The sequence below is a fragment of the Mustela erminea genome, chromosome 5 (assembly GCF_009829155.1).
Source record: "Mustela erminea isolate mMusErm1 chromosome 5, mMusErm1.Pri, whole genome shotgun sequence".
Classification (NCBI taxonomy): domain Eukaryota; kingdom Metazoa; phylum Chordata; class Mammalia; order Carnivora; family Mustelidae; genus Mustela; species Mustela erminea.
Genome location: NC_045618.1, coordinates 64,359,296 through 64,375,282, shown reverse-complemented (window position 1 = coordinate 64,375,282; position 15,987 = coordinate 64,359,296). Strand labels below are relative to the sequence as shown.

Sequence of the window (15,987 nt, the reverse complement as noted above, 5' to 3'; positions counted from 1 at the left end):
GAAACAAGAAGCCATTTCCCTGGAAGCATTGTGATGTGGGCCATACTTGGTGACTCTGGGCCCACATCCTCCAGCCTAATGGCTGCTGTTTGGCTGACAGAGTAACCAGCTCCTGTTTTTCACTACCAAGAAATTGAGCCTTGGAAAGAGAGACTGTTCCATCTAAAAAAGTAAAGAGATAATAGGTAGTTTTAGGGGGTAGAGGACCCTTTCTCCTGGTGGATATAAGAAAATTTCCACCCTTACCCAACAAGATCTTCTCAGAGACCACTCTGTACTCTGGTATATGTAATAGAGGAATTGTCAGCCTATTGTGGACCCAGCTCATTCTAAAGTGAAAAAAAAAGCTAGCTAGCCAAGTGCTATTCCCAAAGAGCAGATAGGGTTTTCACATTCCCTAAAATCAGGACAGCTAGAAGAGGTAGGCTAAAGAGACCATCAGCAGGAAACCAAAAGATGACCTCGAGTTCAAGGAGCTGCATGTTAGAAGGAAACACAGTTCCAGAATCAGTATCTGATGAGGCCCAGTAAAGCAAAATAGTCTTCTCCTCCCCCTTTCTGCCTCTCAAGGCCCTTGGCCCAAGAAGGAATCTTGAGCTCCCCGAACTGGGGCCCCAGCTCTGAATTAGGGAGTCTGTGATTCAGGTGTCTTTCAATTGGGGCTAAAACCAGGCCCAGGACATCAAAAGCCAGAAAGAAAGAATCTTGAACAAATCTTGCCAAAACCCTAAGCACAAAGGAAAAAAAAGAAAAGAAACTTCCAACCACAGCCACTTTGGTGTCTGCTTCTCTTATCCTCTTCCTGATACATCAGAACAGTGCAGTGGCCACTGCAAAATTTGGTAACCATATAAAACAGAATGGGTCCTGCCTCCACCAGACAGCAAAGTGTACACTAGGACCCAGAAAGCCTACTCATATTACTTTTGCCTTTCCAGGCCTGGAGTCCCTACGGGACAGTGCCCATTCCACACCAGTGCGTTCTTCCTCCCATGGGGACACCTTCCTGCCTCACGTGAGAAGCAGCCGGGCAGACAGCAATGAGCGAGTCGCTGTGATTGCAGACGAAGCCTACAGCCCTGCAGACAGTGTGCTGCCCACGCCTGTGGCCGAGCACAGCCTGGAGCTGATGCTGCTTTCCCGACAGATCAATGGGGCCACCTGCAGCATCGAAGAGGAGAAGGAGTCTGAGGCCAGCACTCCAACTGCTGCAGAGGTGGAGGCCCTTGGGGGAGAGCTGAGGGCCCTCTGTCAGGGGCACGGCAGGCCAGAGGAGGAACAGGTGAATAAGTTTGTTTTAAGTGTGCTCCGTTTGCTCCTTGTGACCATGGGACTCCTCTTTGTTTTGCTCCTCCTCCTGATCATCCTTACCGAGTCCGACCTTGACATTGCCTTTTTCCGCGATATCCGCCAGACCCCCGAATTTGAACAATTCCACTATCAATACTTTTGTCCCCTCAGGCGATGGTTTGCCTGCAAAATCCGCTCAGTGGTGAGCCTGCTCATTGACACCTGAGAAGGCATGACTCCTCCTAATAACTAGCCAGGTGGACCAAGGAGCCCGGCTACCAATTCCCAGCAATGGGACCCATCGCGGAACCATCGGCACATGTACCAAGTCCTCCTCTCATGACTCAAAGTCCACAGCCTAGGAGGGTCATTTCCCAGAAGAAAAAAAGGATAGGCTCATGCCCTGTCTAAACAAACTGGGAAAACTCATTTCCTTCAGAGGTTCTTTCAAGAAAGGCTCAGCGACTCTGTTTCTCATCCTCCCAATTTGCAGGATAATTTTTGGTTGTGAATTTTGATTTTTCATAGATGTGTATTATTTTCAAAGTATCAAATAAAAATTTATTTTACTATTACTGATTATTGCAGTAGTGTCACCTAGCAGATGGGACACTAGTTGAAGACTGGAGAGCTGCTGTCTTCTGTATTCTGCAGGAGCTTTCCTACTGGGCTCCAGGAGACTCATCAGTGCAGCCTCAGCAGGGCAGGCAAGGGGTCTGGACAATGGAACTATCTAGGTTTTCTTGCCAGACAGAAATTTTTTAAAAAGTAAACATCCATGTAGAATGATTAAATGGAAAGTTGCTTCTTATGATGGTCTGAGTTGGATTTTCTTTTCCTTTTGTTTTTTTCAAATCTGAGCAGAGTGGGCATCTGAAGGGACCACCGCTACAGCAGCAGCAGCAACAGGGGTGGGGTAAGTCTGTCCCCTTAGAATAGATCCTAGTGGGCATCACCATGAGTCTTGTATAATGAACTTATTAGACTTCTGTGATTTTTTTTCTGAAGAACCTCGAGATTTTTATAGTGTTCCACAGATGTTAGTTGAATTCAGTGGTGCCAGAGATAGGACTATCAGAAATGTTGGACAGAGTGTACTTAACAGAAACCAGAGCCAAGGTACTTGAGAAACTGTTGAGATTCAGAAAGCAGTACCTATTTTGTACAACCCCCCGCAAAAAAACTATTTCAATTTATATTTTAACAAGAAATGTTATTTTCTTATCAATTCATATTTTGTTTTTACTTTATGGATTAAGAAAATAGAGCCTGATGAACTAAACGATGCAAGAAAGAAACTGATCCTGAGAATGGAAAGCTTCAGAAAATAGAATTCCAAGATCAACAAACAGCCTTGAAAGGGACCAGGGAAAGAATCTCTTTGAACAGGCATACTAAAACGATGCCTACATAAGAAAAATGGTGAATGTGGTAGAGACCAACACTTAGTTGTAGAAATACTGCCCCCTAGGGTCAACCTCCACATCAGGAAAATAAAAATTGTAGGCAGCATTGGCCATCCTTGCTGAAGGGAAGCTGTGGAAGCCATGCAGAAGAACAGCACAGGAAGGGTGAGTGTGGGGTCCAAGACCCAAGCTCTGCAAACTCTTCACAACTCACAAGATCTTGTTTTCATCTCAGGGAGAGATTTCTAAGTCATCTGGGGCCTGAGGACTCATTTAAGGATGGTCAGTATACATGTACCTGGGAACCCCACAACAGTGGAGCTGCTGCTAACATCCTATGATGTTGGGCAGCCCCAAATGCAGAACAGAATGAGTCACTTGTAGATTTGCTCTCCCCTAGTTTGTCCTCTGAAATAGCAGAATCATGTCCATGTACAGAGTGTAACAGCTGTAGAATTAATAAGGGCCACAGGGTGGGGGAATGGATTGTGTAATTTTAAATGCCCCTTCATCTAGACTAGGGGTTGGCAAACTACTTCTGTAAAGTGCCAGATAATATTTTTTTAGTTTGGTTTTGTGGGCCATACTCTGTAGCAACTACTCAACTCTGCCGTCATAGCACAAAAACAGCCATCCACAGGTAATACATAAACAAAGGAGTGTGACTATGTTTCAATAAAAGTTTATTTATAAAAATAGATAATGAGCTGAATTTGGACCACAGGCCATAATTTGCCAACCCCATCTAGACAGTAAAACTGCTCCTTACCAGTATGTTAGCAGAAAGAGGGCCGGCTCTGCTCCCATTCCTGACTTGCTACAGATCCAGGACCATTTCCCAGTGGCAAAACTGGGGATGTTTGTATAAAGGGTGCTTGAACAACCAACCAGCAAAGAGGTATCTGATGCCAAGATGAGCAAGATCAAGTGTTGAAATGCTAAAACTCGACCAGAATCTAAGAATGGAAGAAGAATGTCTGATCATTTCCATACCAGCAACAATTTGGGCAGAATTACAAACATCTATTTACCAAGTGACAAGACAAATTGAGGGAGAGCCTAGTAAAAATTAGGGATCACTTAGAACCAACTAGCCACTGCCACTTGTCATCTACACAGGAAAAGCTTTACTTAGCACAGTACTAAAGTGAAAAGTAGACTCAGAGATGAAAAGGCTGTCAGGAGTTAACGGGGCTGGTTTTAACCTGGATATCTACTGTCTTATGCAACATAGCAGATTATCTTTTAGTGTAGTGTTCCTACCTCAGTCTGTAGAATATGGTGTTTCTATGCAGTGAGTGATAGCCTTGACACTGACCTTTCATACTCACATTAAAGAAAGATGCAGTATTCCATTTCCTGGTATGTTACTTGTGTCTAGAGTTCTAACAAAATAATAGTCCATACCACTTCTAAGAGCTGGACTTTGCTCTCTGAACAGAATTTTTGGGTTATTTTTTTCCACGGCTTACCCCAGAAAATACAGATAGTAAAGTTTCCTTCAATTTGCTTTTCAAATACTGCTTGAATAACAAACCTCCTTTGTTGATGACTAGTCTTTTTTTGGTATCTCCCCATCATTAAACATTGTTCACATTTTTAACCTGGTTTAACTGTGTTCCACTATGTCTCCCATTTTCTCTCAAAATTAGTTTGATCTCATTGTAGAAAATAAAACAATGGTTTCCATAGCTTCATCCATCAGAGGAAATAAAACTCTTACTAAAGAATAGTGTACTGCATCTTTAAGCAGTAGAAGGTAAACTACCTGCAAATGTGAATTTCTTAGTTTCATTAAAAAGTATAGTTGTTAACCTTTCGTGTGCCAAAAATTCTAAGTTACATTTTTCCTTCAAAGCAATGTACTTTTTTCTACATATGCAGTATGTAGTTAGCATAAAATCATTGGTGCCATGAAAATTATTTTTAAACTTAAATAAATATTTAAATATCATGGAAGAGTGGACTCTTTTTTTAACTTCTAGCTTGTCTCACTTTTTCCTCAAAGTTACCAACATGTAGATAAAACGATACCAGGGGTATTGTTACAGCTGACTACCAATTCATGACTAGAATCACTTAAAAGAGTCATTTTGGCTTATATCCATCTATTATCCTTGTCCCTCTCCCCAAATAAATACGATTAAGAACTTGGAAGCTGTAATAATGGAACGATTTTGAAGATGAATTGGATCTCATTTTTCTCATGAGGAAAATCAAGGAGTAATTTTCCCAAGGCTATATAGTCAGTCTTGAACCCAAAAGTAGAACCTAGATGGTACAGGTTACCTGGCTGGCTCAGCAGGTAAAGACTCTTGATCTCAAGGCTGTGAGCCTGAGCCCTACAGTGGGTAAAGAGATTAGTTTAAAATGTTTTTTTAAATTTTTTAAAAATCTTAAAAATACAATTAAAATTAAAAAGAAACCTAGATGATCTAGCTTCTAGACCAGTGTTTTACTCAAGCCTAAAGTAAGAGGGAGAACAGAAAACACTTCCTGTGAAAGGAACAGAATGGTGTCACCACTATAGTAACCTCATAATTACAACTTAGAAACTACATTCCTATACCATTATCTCACCTGATTATGTAACCATCACTCAGGCTATGGAATTGGTAATGGTCTTCTAAATTCCCTGAGGATGAAAGGTGAAACTAGGTTCTACTGTGCTAGTTTATTATCTCTGTTTTCATTTCTACCTGCCCTTCAATGCTCCATTCTGCTACCAGATTATCTTCCTAAAGCACCAATCAGGTTATATTACACACCTCCAAATTTTCAGAAGTTCCTATCACCTATAAAATGATATGTAGGATCCTGTCTTAGTGGAGTGGTTTTTTTTTGTTGTTGGTTTTTTGGGTTTTTTTGTTTTTTTGTTTTTTGTTTTTTTAATGACAAAAGTCTTTGCTTAAAGTCATCTGCAGAGAGAAAAGCCAAAGAACCACTGGATGTGAGTGATTGCCCATGATCCAAAGCTTTAAAGCAGCTACTCTTCTCTGGATTCCTAATGAAGACTCCCCTATGTATATACCCTTTTAGGGCTCCACCATCCACTCCCTCTGCTTAGGGTTCCTCAACCATAACTAAGCCCCTCCGCACATGATTACATTGCTGGTTTTAGTTCATGAACAGGTTTCCTTTCCTCTACATACCCATACCCTCTTCCTCTACCCTTACAAGTTGCTGATGGAGTAGAATCAAACAGACAAAAGATACTTTCAAAAAGTTTCCTCTTACAACTTCCATTTTAGGAAGAGATACCTTAAAATGTTTTACTCCTGACTGTTATCTTCCTCACAAATTTCACCTTTTCATTTGAAGATCCAAAAACATCTATAGCCAAATGAACCCAAATATGGATCTATGCTGTCCTGGAACTAAAACTCCTTACTGGCCTTCAGCACAATACCACAAAGAAAAAACCAAAAGAAGTACAAAGTGAGAAGAGACAGCCTAACAAATAGCACACTTAGGTTTTTGGAATCTGGAGTTAGAGGGCATATATTCCTTCCTCTTGAGTTTGATACAGAAGGCACATGTGCCTGCCCTCCCCACTTCCCATGTACTGTAACTAAATGAAAAGATTTAAATCTCTGTAATCACAGCCCTCAAGGTCCCTGCTTTCCTGGAGAACTCCCTTTTCAAAGTCATCTCTGGGGAAAGGAAATTCAAAGACCTGAATACCAAAATAGGACTGAATCAACTCAGATTTTATCAATTCCTGATCATCTATAGAGTCACCTACCTGTCCACATATGATGAGAATCATTTCCTTCCTCCTTAAAGTCACATAAAGAAAGGCTGGGCATCTCAAAGAAAATGACTCAAGGGGAATAGAGAACTTACATGCTTAAGGGATATCATAGAGCACAACCTAAAAAAAAAGTTTATCCCAAAAAGAGAGAGCAATCGAAATATACAAGCAATTACAGTAGCCACACAGCTTTAAGCAAGTCTCTGGGAGAAGTACCTTTCACAACAGATTATAGTTTAAAGATGTCCTAAGGGAGACAATTTTCTTTTATGTGCTTTCTAGATTTAAACAATTTCTCCATTATACAGCTTGTCACTGAGAAACAAGTCCCCCCACTCTCCTACCTTCCTGCATTGCCTCAAGAAGACAGAACTCTATTAAGTGGAATTAAATATAAACAGCAGAGTTTATGAAGCTGAAATGGGAAAAAAAAAAAACCACGAAAGTGAGAAACATCAAGAATTTGCTAACATTTATTGCAGAAACCAGGCAATTACCACCAAGAATTCAAAGCTTAAATGATGGTACTAATTTTGACGCGAGTATTTTTCAATATCGTAAAAAAAAAAAAAAAAAAAAAGCAATTCTCACAGAAGTTGCCACTCTGGAAACTGAAATGAAGTGGTATAAAAAAGGGAAAGGAAGCCTAGAGGCTTCATTTACTATCTCCAGGGAAGTTTAATAGAAGTCAACCTCACTTAGCTTTACTTTCCATTTCATAAATTAATTTTCCATTTCACGTACCAATTCCTATATTCCTATCATCAAGAAAATAGAGAACTCTTATTACTTATAAACACTCACAACCTACTTAATAGACTAGGCCTCAAAATTAGACTTAACCTCTAATTACAGAGAAGGAAACTATACATGTCATTTTATTTCTGTGATATATAATTTGAAAAGATATTTTCTCTTAGAATTCAAACATATTACCAAAAACTATTTACAATAGTCTTTCAGTAGTAGTTTGGCAATGAAGAGCAATTAAAAAATTCAGATAGGTGCTATCACACAGAAATGTTAGTCACTGAGCTAAGCAGCTACCCTTCCAACAAACGCATTCACATAGCACTAACTTCTGAAAAAAGTTTATGGCATTTTTTCATAACATTTCCCCCCAATATGAATTAGGAATGAAGGTATTCACTTAATAAGGCTAATGAATCTCCTCTGGAGAGTTTAAAGACAAGGACAGATGAAGATCTCTGGGACTTTCTAAGGCAGGAGTTTTCACTTCTTTCACCATGACCCACAGTAGTACCACAGTAATAAATACATGTTTCACATCGGAATATGCATATTCATATACAGTTACATATATGTAAGCACATATAACTAAATTTCACAAAACAACACTTATCCATTACATTTATTATTCTTTACTATTTCTTTTTCCTTTTTTTTAAAGACTGGTCATGGCTACATGGATTTCATGTGAATAGCTACAAGCCAGTCTGGAAAACACTGGTCTGAAGGCAATCTCACACTGGATTACAAGGTCAGGCATATCCAAACCCTGTCCTAGCAGCCCTACGATTCCTTGACCATGCTTCAGGAGCCATCTAGAGGAGGTAAAAGGGTCAGCACACAAAGACAGGGCCCTGCCCAAGTGAACCAAGGCTTCTCAACAAGTATCTTGGGATTTCACATAAAATTTAATTTAAAGGCAGGAGGAAAAAAAGAATTCTCGATTAAAAAATAAGTTTCATAATCACTAAGTTAGATGACCTTTCAGGATCCCTTCCAGTGTGAGTCTAGAAATATTCACTCCAAACTACAAAATAAACCACAAATCCAAATATCACTACATAATCAAAACTTATCATGAAACCACAAGAACTTTTAATACTGATCATTCAAAGCTTTGAAATTTATAATGCCAGAATTTCTCAACATACTGCCTGATTAAAAGTGCTGAAGGCATCACAGCCTCCCCTCAAATTCCTTTCCTAATCTACAGAAATGACTTAAAAGGCTTTTCCCTTTCTAAACATGTAAGTATGTAACTGTCCCTTACTAAACATGTAAGTATGTCACAGGTCTTATAAATAAAGCAATTTTATATTAACTAAGTAGAACATATTTTTTAAAAGGCCAAGCCACATGAATTACTAGGCTCCTTAGATACTGATTAATTTGAACCAATTTTGATGTTGTTAAACCAAACACTCAGCAACTTTCTTAATTCATAAAAACATGTACCTTTCCACTGGAATTACCTCCAGCCAAAATATACCGAGTTGGGTGCATAGTGTTGATGGAACACACAGAGACCAGACTTTCTCCACCAAAAAAAGAATGCACCTGCTGTCCTGACTCATGGAAGATTTCCACACGTCGTGGATGAGCCATGCTGCCAACGATGACACAGTCTTCTTGTTTAGGGTCCCACACAGCCTGAAACCTGGTCAGCCATCGCCCAGTGATAGTGTTGTGCCTAGTGAAAAACACAATTTTTTTAAAGGATTGTGTTAAATAACTCAAAGCAGCAATGGGCAGAGAGTAAACATGGCATTACTCCTAAATGCTGGTATTCTCTGCCAAGTTTCTTTTCATTAAGTTACTGAGTTACCATCAGCTTAATTTCATATAAAAATGAAATCAGAACAGAGATGATGTCTTCTGTACTTCTGAATCTGCCTAGTGGTTGTACTCAGTGGATGGTCACTGTGTATTAAAATAGCACCTTTTTTGTTCACTATTTCTTAGCTCAATGGTCTCCATGCCCTCCCTTTTTTTACACATACAAAACAGAAGCCCTAGAAGTAAAAAATATATAATCTATGTTACTGCCATTTTAATAGGATCTATAATCCCATATTTGTATTCCCCTGATAACCAAACCCTGAAATCATTTTATATTCCATACAACTTTTATTTATTTATTTATTTGAGAAAGAGCGTAAGTGGATAGAGGCGCAAAGAGAAAGGGAGAAGAAAACTCCCCGCTGAGCAGGAAGCCCAATGTGGGACTCGATCTCAGGACCCTGGGATCATGTCCTGAGCTGAAGGCAGACACTTGAAAGACTGTGCCACCTAGGTGCCCCACCCCATGCAACTTAAAGTAAAAAATACATTTGAGGCTCAAGAAATCACAAGGGAAATTAGGAAACATCTAACAAATGAAGAATGAAACACAACACACCAAAATTTATGGAATACTATGAAAGCAACAGTAAGGGAAATTCATAGCACTAAAAAAGAAAAGATCTCAGGGTGCCTGTGTGGCCAGTCAGTTAAGTGTCTGACTCGATTTCTGCTCAGGTCATGATCTCAGGGTGGTGAGATCAAATCCCATGTCAGGCTCTGCCTTCCGTGCGGAGTCTACTTCTCTCCTTCTCCCTCCCCTTCTGCCCCTCTCCCCACTTGCACTCACTCTCTAAAATACAATTTTGACGGACAGAGATCACAAGTAGGCAGAGAGGCGGGCAGACAGAGGGGAGGAAGCAAGGCTCCCTGCTGAGCAGAGAGCCCGATGTGGGGCTCGATCCCAGGACCCTGGGACCACGACCTGAACCGAAGGCAAAGGCTTAACCCACTGAGCCACCCAGGCGCCCCTAAAATACAATTTATTTAAAAATGGGGAAGGCATGTGGGTGGCTCAGTCAGTTAAGCGCCTGCCTTCAGCTCGGGTCATGATCCCAGGATCCTGGGATGGAGACCCCCATCAGGATCTCTGCTCAGCAGGTAGCCTGCTTCTCCCTCTAGCTCTGCCTAATTGTGTACTTTCTCTCTCCCTCTCTGTCAAATAAATAAAATCTTTTTTAAAATTTTGAAAAAATTTTTAAATCTCAAAATGAACACATTATACCTCCAAGAACTAGAAAAAGAACAGACTAAGCCCAAAGTTAGCAGAAGGAAGGAAATAATAAAGATTAGAGCAGAGCTAAATGAAAAAGGGGAACAGAAAAACAATAGAAAAACAGAGTTGGTTTTTTGAGCAGATCAACAGAACTGACAAGAAAGAAAATGCAAGTAGCTGAAATGAGAAAGAGAGGACATTACAACTATGTCACAAAAACCGAAAAGGATTATGTGAGAACAGTATGAACAATTATATGCCAAGAGATTGGTTAACCCAGGAGAAATAGATAAATTCTCAAAAACATACAACTTACCAAGACCCAATCATGAGGAAAGAGAAAATCTAAATAGTCCTATAACTAAGGAGATTAAAACAACAATCAAAAACTTCCTAACAAAGAAAACCCCAGGATCAGATGGCTTCCCATGGGAATTCTACCCAACATTTAAAGAATTAACCCAGAGGTGCCTGGGTAGCTCAGTTAAGCATCCAACTCTTGATTTTGGCTCAGGTCATGATCCCAGGGTCCCAAGATCGAGCCCCTCGTCGGGTTCCCTGTTCAACGGAGAGTCTACTTCTCCCTCTCCCTCTGCCTGCTGCTCTGCCTACTTGTGCTCTCTGTCAAATTAATAAATAAAATATCTAAAATAAATAATTAAATAAAATAAAATGACAAACTAACATCCCCAATGAATACTGATGCAAAAATTCTCAACAAAATACTAACAAAATGAACTCAATAGCAAGGATTATACACCATGACCAAGTTGGAGCTACACCTAGAATACAAGGATGATTCAACACGCAAAACTCATTTGATAGAATATAACAAATTAAGAGAATAAAGGATGAAAATATGATCATTTCAACAGATGCAGAAAAATCATCTGACAAAATCAATACCCTTTTTTTTTTTTTTAAGATTTTATTTATTTGTCACAGAGAGATATCACAAGTAGGCAGAGAGGCAGGCAGAGAGAGGGGGGAAGCCAGAGAGCCCAATGCGGGGCTCGATCCCAGGACCCTGAGATCATGACCTAAGCTGAAGGCAGAGGCTTAACCCACTGAGCCACCCAGGTGCCCCGAAATCAATACCCTTTCACGATAAAAAACATTCAATGAACTAGGAACAGAAGGAAATTATCTCAACATAATAAAAACTATCTGTGAAAAGCCTGCAGCTAACATCGTACTTAAAGGTTAAAGACTGAAAACTTATCCTCAAAGAGCAGGAAAAAGGCAAAGATGCCCACTCTTGCCATCTCTATCCAACATACTATTGGAAAACTGGAAGGACAAGAGACACTAACCTAAATTCCAGGTGTTCACAACTACACAGATAGCCAGATCCTGCATGTGAGGAATCACAACTACACCAACAAGCATTTGATAAGGAGGACATTCTGAACAGTCACTTGATAATCAACTGGATAAGAAAAAGAAGTAACAGGACTCTATATTAAACTCAAAAAAAACCTCTGTGCACCAAAGCAAACAATCAACAGAGTGAAAGACAACCCCCCAAACAGTGGAAAATCTTTGCAAATCATATATTTGATAAGGGGTTAATATGCATAATATATAAGGAACTCCCCACAACTCAAAACAAAAATGACCCAATTCAAAAGTGGACAAGACTTGAAGAGACAATTTGACAAAGATACATAAATGGCCAAAAAACATATGAAAAAAATGTTCAACAAGAATGCAAATCAAAACCACAATGAGATATTACCTCACAACCATTTAGATAATCACAATAAAAGAGTAGAATGATTAACAGAAAGAGAAATTAGAACTCTGGTGCACTGCTGGTAGGAATGTAAATGGTGCAGCCCCTACAGAAAAACAATATGGAGGTTCCTCAAAAAATTTTAAAAATTCCTCTTCCTGGGTATATATCCAAAAGAATTCAAAGCAAGATCTTGAAGAAATATTTGCACATCCATTTTCACTGCAGCATCATTTACAATAGCCAAGACGTAGAAACAAACCCACTGTCCATCAACAGATGAATGGATAAACAAAATGTGGTATATACATACAATGAGTATTATGCAGCCTTAAAAAGGGAGGAGGTCACATGCTAGAACATAAGGGAACACTGAGGACACAATGTTGAGTGAAATAAGCTAGTCACAGAATGACAAATACCATGATTCCACTCACATCAAGTGTTTAAAGTAGTTAAAATCACAGAAATGTAAAGTAGAAAGATGGCTGCGAAGGTAAGGAAGGGAGAGAGAAGAATCAATGTTTAATGGGCATAAAGTTTGAAAAAGGAAATGAAGATGGGAAAATTTGTAAAAAAGGAAATAAGCACACTTAAATGTAGCCTCCACAGACTTTAAAATGCATGGTATAACAACATATATGGCACACTCTGGCCCCAACTTCACAAATACTGATAAAGAGGGATGTCTAGAAGATGGCACTGAAGTTGGATATAAAATACACACATTAAAAGTAGCAGATGCAAAAAGAAGGTAACTAGAGAAAGTTTAAGTGGGAAGGTAGGGAAACCCTTTAAGTCCACAACAAACAGGTACAAAGAGAAGAGCTTTAGATGGCCTCACAGCTGGTAAGAGGTTATGATTTTCCTTAATAAGAGAACATAAGTAATTCAAGTGGAATAAAGTCATTCACCTTAACCAAAAATAACCACCCAGCTGCAAAGAATAGCTATGGACTAAAAGAGATTGAACCCTTTGAAGACGGAGAGAACCTGGAAGCAAGAACCCTTCTGGATAGGAACTAGCAACCTGGGACACTAAAAATACGTATTACAAAAATTCAGACCTACTATATCGTTTTGACAATCAGATGTCTAACATATATGGAAACCTACCTGATGGTAGTGAGCAAAGGAATCTCAGAGGATATACAGCTGCTGTCAAAGATTCTGCAAAACAAAGATCAAGAACAAAGTAACACACTTTTTACTGTTTCTTAAAAATTTTCTGAAAGAAAATCAGTGTATTTACCAAGTTCTTCACTGGTTCATGACACGAAATATGATTGTTATTTTAAAATATACAAGATCAGGCTTTAATAAACTTCAGCTAATATATTTAACAAAAATTACAAAAACTATTATAAAATTCAGAGCTTTATAGTTTGGTGAAGAAATAATTTATTTAAACACTATTACACCAAATTTAAAATTCACATTATAAAGTAATACTCTGGATCCTATACTGAGATTCACAATAATTACAGACCATCTATAAAGGGATGTGGTCTGAAAACGTACAAATAACCTAAAAATTTCTGCACATATCAAGAGCAATTTCCCCATGAGACTCATTATTTGAGGGACTAACAGTGTCACTTCCAAAGGCTGGTAAGACTACGACTGACCAGCAACCATGGGAAGCTCTTGTAGGGTAGCTCAAAGAGTCCAGGAGCCTACACCTGGTACCCTAACAGAAAGAAACTAACCACATCACATCACCTCCCTGTTCTTGCACCTAGCTATTCCAATGTAGTTTCTTGGCACCTACGGCTTATTGCCTAATCAGATTACTAGAAAGCTAAATCACTAACAGCTAATGTAAACTCTGCAGTACAAATGAACAGGAATGGTTAAAACAGGTAGCTTCTGATACAAAGAAAACTGTATGGGTAAAAAGGAGACACTGGACTGCCACTGCTTGGTGACTAAATCTCAATACACCCACCTGGTAATGCTCACAGACTTTACTAGAAACTGGAGACCTGTCACAAAGTAAGGACAAGGCTCTTCCCAACAGAAAAGTCTAAACAGAAATTAGGTGCCTTTCTAGAGCTTGGCCCACAGTATACATCCAACAGATACCTGTTGAATGAATAATGAATGAATTCCAGAATTACTTAAGGTAAAATTATAAAATGACAAATACTTACAATGCTAAGCAAAATGAGGAATTAAAGAAGAGAACAAAATCATTTCCTCTGTGGTTGTATTAACATTCTCCACATTTTTTTATTGTCATTATTTTCTATTTTTGGTTCAGTTGGTTTAGATCACATTTTTAAAGCCATTTTTAGGAAGTAGCTACAGAAAGGCACCAAAGCTAAAACCATAAAAACTATATCCAGTGGTTTATACAAAAGTTAAATTATTGCTATCTTTTCTGCCTCCCCTGGCCTGGGACTCTGCAGTTTCCACTCAGAACTTCATGTGAAGGGTAGGCGCCACTAGCCCCAACCTAAGAGTCTGTCCAGATGCTAAAATTATTCTTCTTCCAACTATCACAAGCCTGGTTTTCCTGAGACTTCTGGGATCACTCAGTGCTGAAAGGGAAGCCTGACATCTACTCCCTGTAGACCTTCCCTGCCAAACGCAAGGAAATTTCTAGATCCCAAAACTGCTGAAAACCCATGAAATACAGATTATTGATTTGGCCAGCAAAATAGAAATGGCTACAAAACAATACTAGCAATTTAATAGGGAGCAGTAGTAAACAAATCTACTGGTTTACACAGTAGCTACAGACTCTTTAGATTCCTTAACAATGCATTTCTATCTCCCCAATTTACCTCAGCTTACAATCAGCACATGTGGTCACTACTCTGTTACCAGTAAGAGGTGAAAAATAGGCAGAAGCGATGCTCTTCGTGTGTTCAGTTAAGGAAATCAAAGGCTGGCTTTTCCTGGGATTCAGGTACCTTGTATCATAAATATGAATATCCCTGTAAGGGGAGGAATAATTCTCAGTGTTGCACAGTACATGTAGTGAGCTCTCAAACAGCACTGAACACAGACACTCAAATACTCAATACACTGAGGAACATTCTGATCTGGAATAATTTTACAAACACTATATAAATAAAAAATAAAATATTAGAAAAATGCCATAACTACAGAATATATATGAAGCCAGTGGATATATAGAGAAGATTCTAGTTGGTTTTCCAATCTGAGAAAAAAATAAACACAGACCAAGTTAGAGGTCACATATAACTTCTTTTTGTTTAACAAGTTTTCTTCTCCAAACACTAGAAGTAAATGCATATGTGGGCGCTGGGGTGGCTCAGTCAGTTAAGCGTCAGGTCATGATCTTGGGGTTCCTGGGATCAAGCCACACACTGGGCTCCCTGTTTAGTGGGGAGTCTGCTTCTCCTTCTCTCTGCCCCACCCCTCTGCTCATGTTCTCTTTATTTCAAATAAGTAAATAAAATCTTTAAGAAAAAAAAAGTGGGGGAGGAGTCAAGATAGCGGAGGAGTAGCAGGCTAAGACGACATCAGGTAGCAGGAGATCAGCTAGATAGTTATCAAACCATTCCAAACACCTACAAATCCAACAGAAGATTGAAGAGAAGAAGAACAGCAATTCTAGAAACAGAAAAATCAACTACTTTCTGAAAGGCAGGACCTGTGGAGAAGTGAATCCGAAGCAATGGGAAGATAGACCACGGTGGGAGGGGCCGGCTCCCAGCAAGCAGTGGAACAACGGAGCACAAAATCAGAACTTTTAGAGTCTGTTCTACTGAGGGACATCGCTCCAGAGGCTAAGCGGGGATGGAGCCCTTGCAGGGATAGTGTGGTCTCAGGTCCCACGGGGTCACAGAAGGATCAGGGGTGTCTGAGTGTTGCAGAGCTTGCAGGTATCAGAGGGGGAAAACCAGCTACAGAGATGGAGCAGAGGAGTGAGCTCTCAACTCAGGGTTACCTTAAACTGTGATCTCTGACACAGTCAGACCACTGCTCTTTGAGCAGGGAACCCACAAGTGGCAGAGCTGGGGAG

General features: G+C 39.6%; 2 protein-coding genes across 5 annotated transcripts in view; one reads left to right on the top strand and one right to left on the bottom strand.

The window, feature by feature from the left end:
- The window catches only part of FRMD5 (FERM domain containing 5), a 310,741-nt gene extending 306,368 nt beyond the window's left edge, over positions 1-4,373 (top strand). For 2 of the 4 annotated variants that reach the window (XM_032343542.1, XM_032343541.1), the window contains one exon: positions 939-2,258. In XM_032343542.1, the coding sequence (XP_032199433.1) occupies positions 939-1,516 (578 nt within the window). In that variant the 3' untranslated portion in view covers positions 1,517-2,258. Of the gene's footprint in view, positions 1-938 lie in introns of all 4 variants that reach the window. The other 2 variants (XM_032343544.1, XM_032343543.1) reach the window with 2 other exon arrangements.
- Positions 4,374-5,591: 1,218 nt separating this feature from the next.
- Positions 5,592-15,987, bottom strand: part of WDR76 (WD repeat domain 76) — a 62,710-nt gene continuing 52,314 nt past the window's right edge. The window contains 3 exon segments of the mRNA XM_032343540.1: positions 5,592-8,890; positions 13,107-13,160; positions 14,780-14,932. Coding sequence (XP_032199431.1) covers positions 8,635-8,890; positions 13,107-13,160; positions 14,780-14,932 — 463 coding nt within the window. The 3' untranslated portion in view covers positions 5,592-8,634.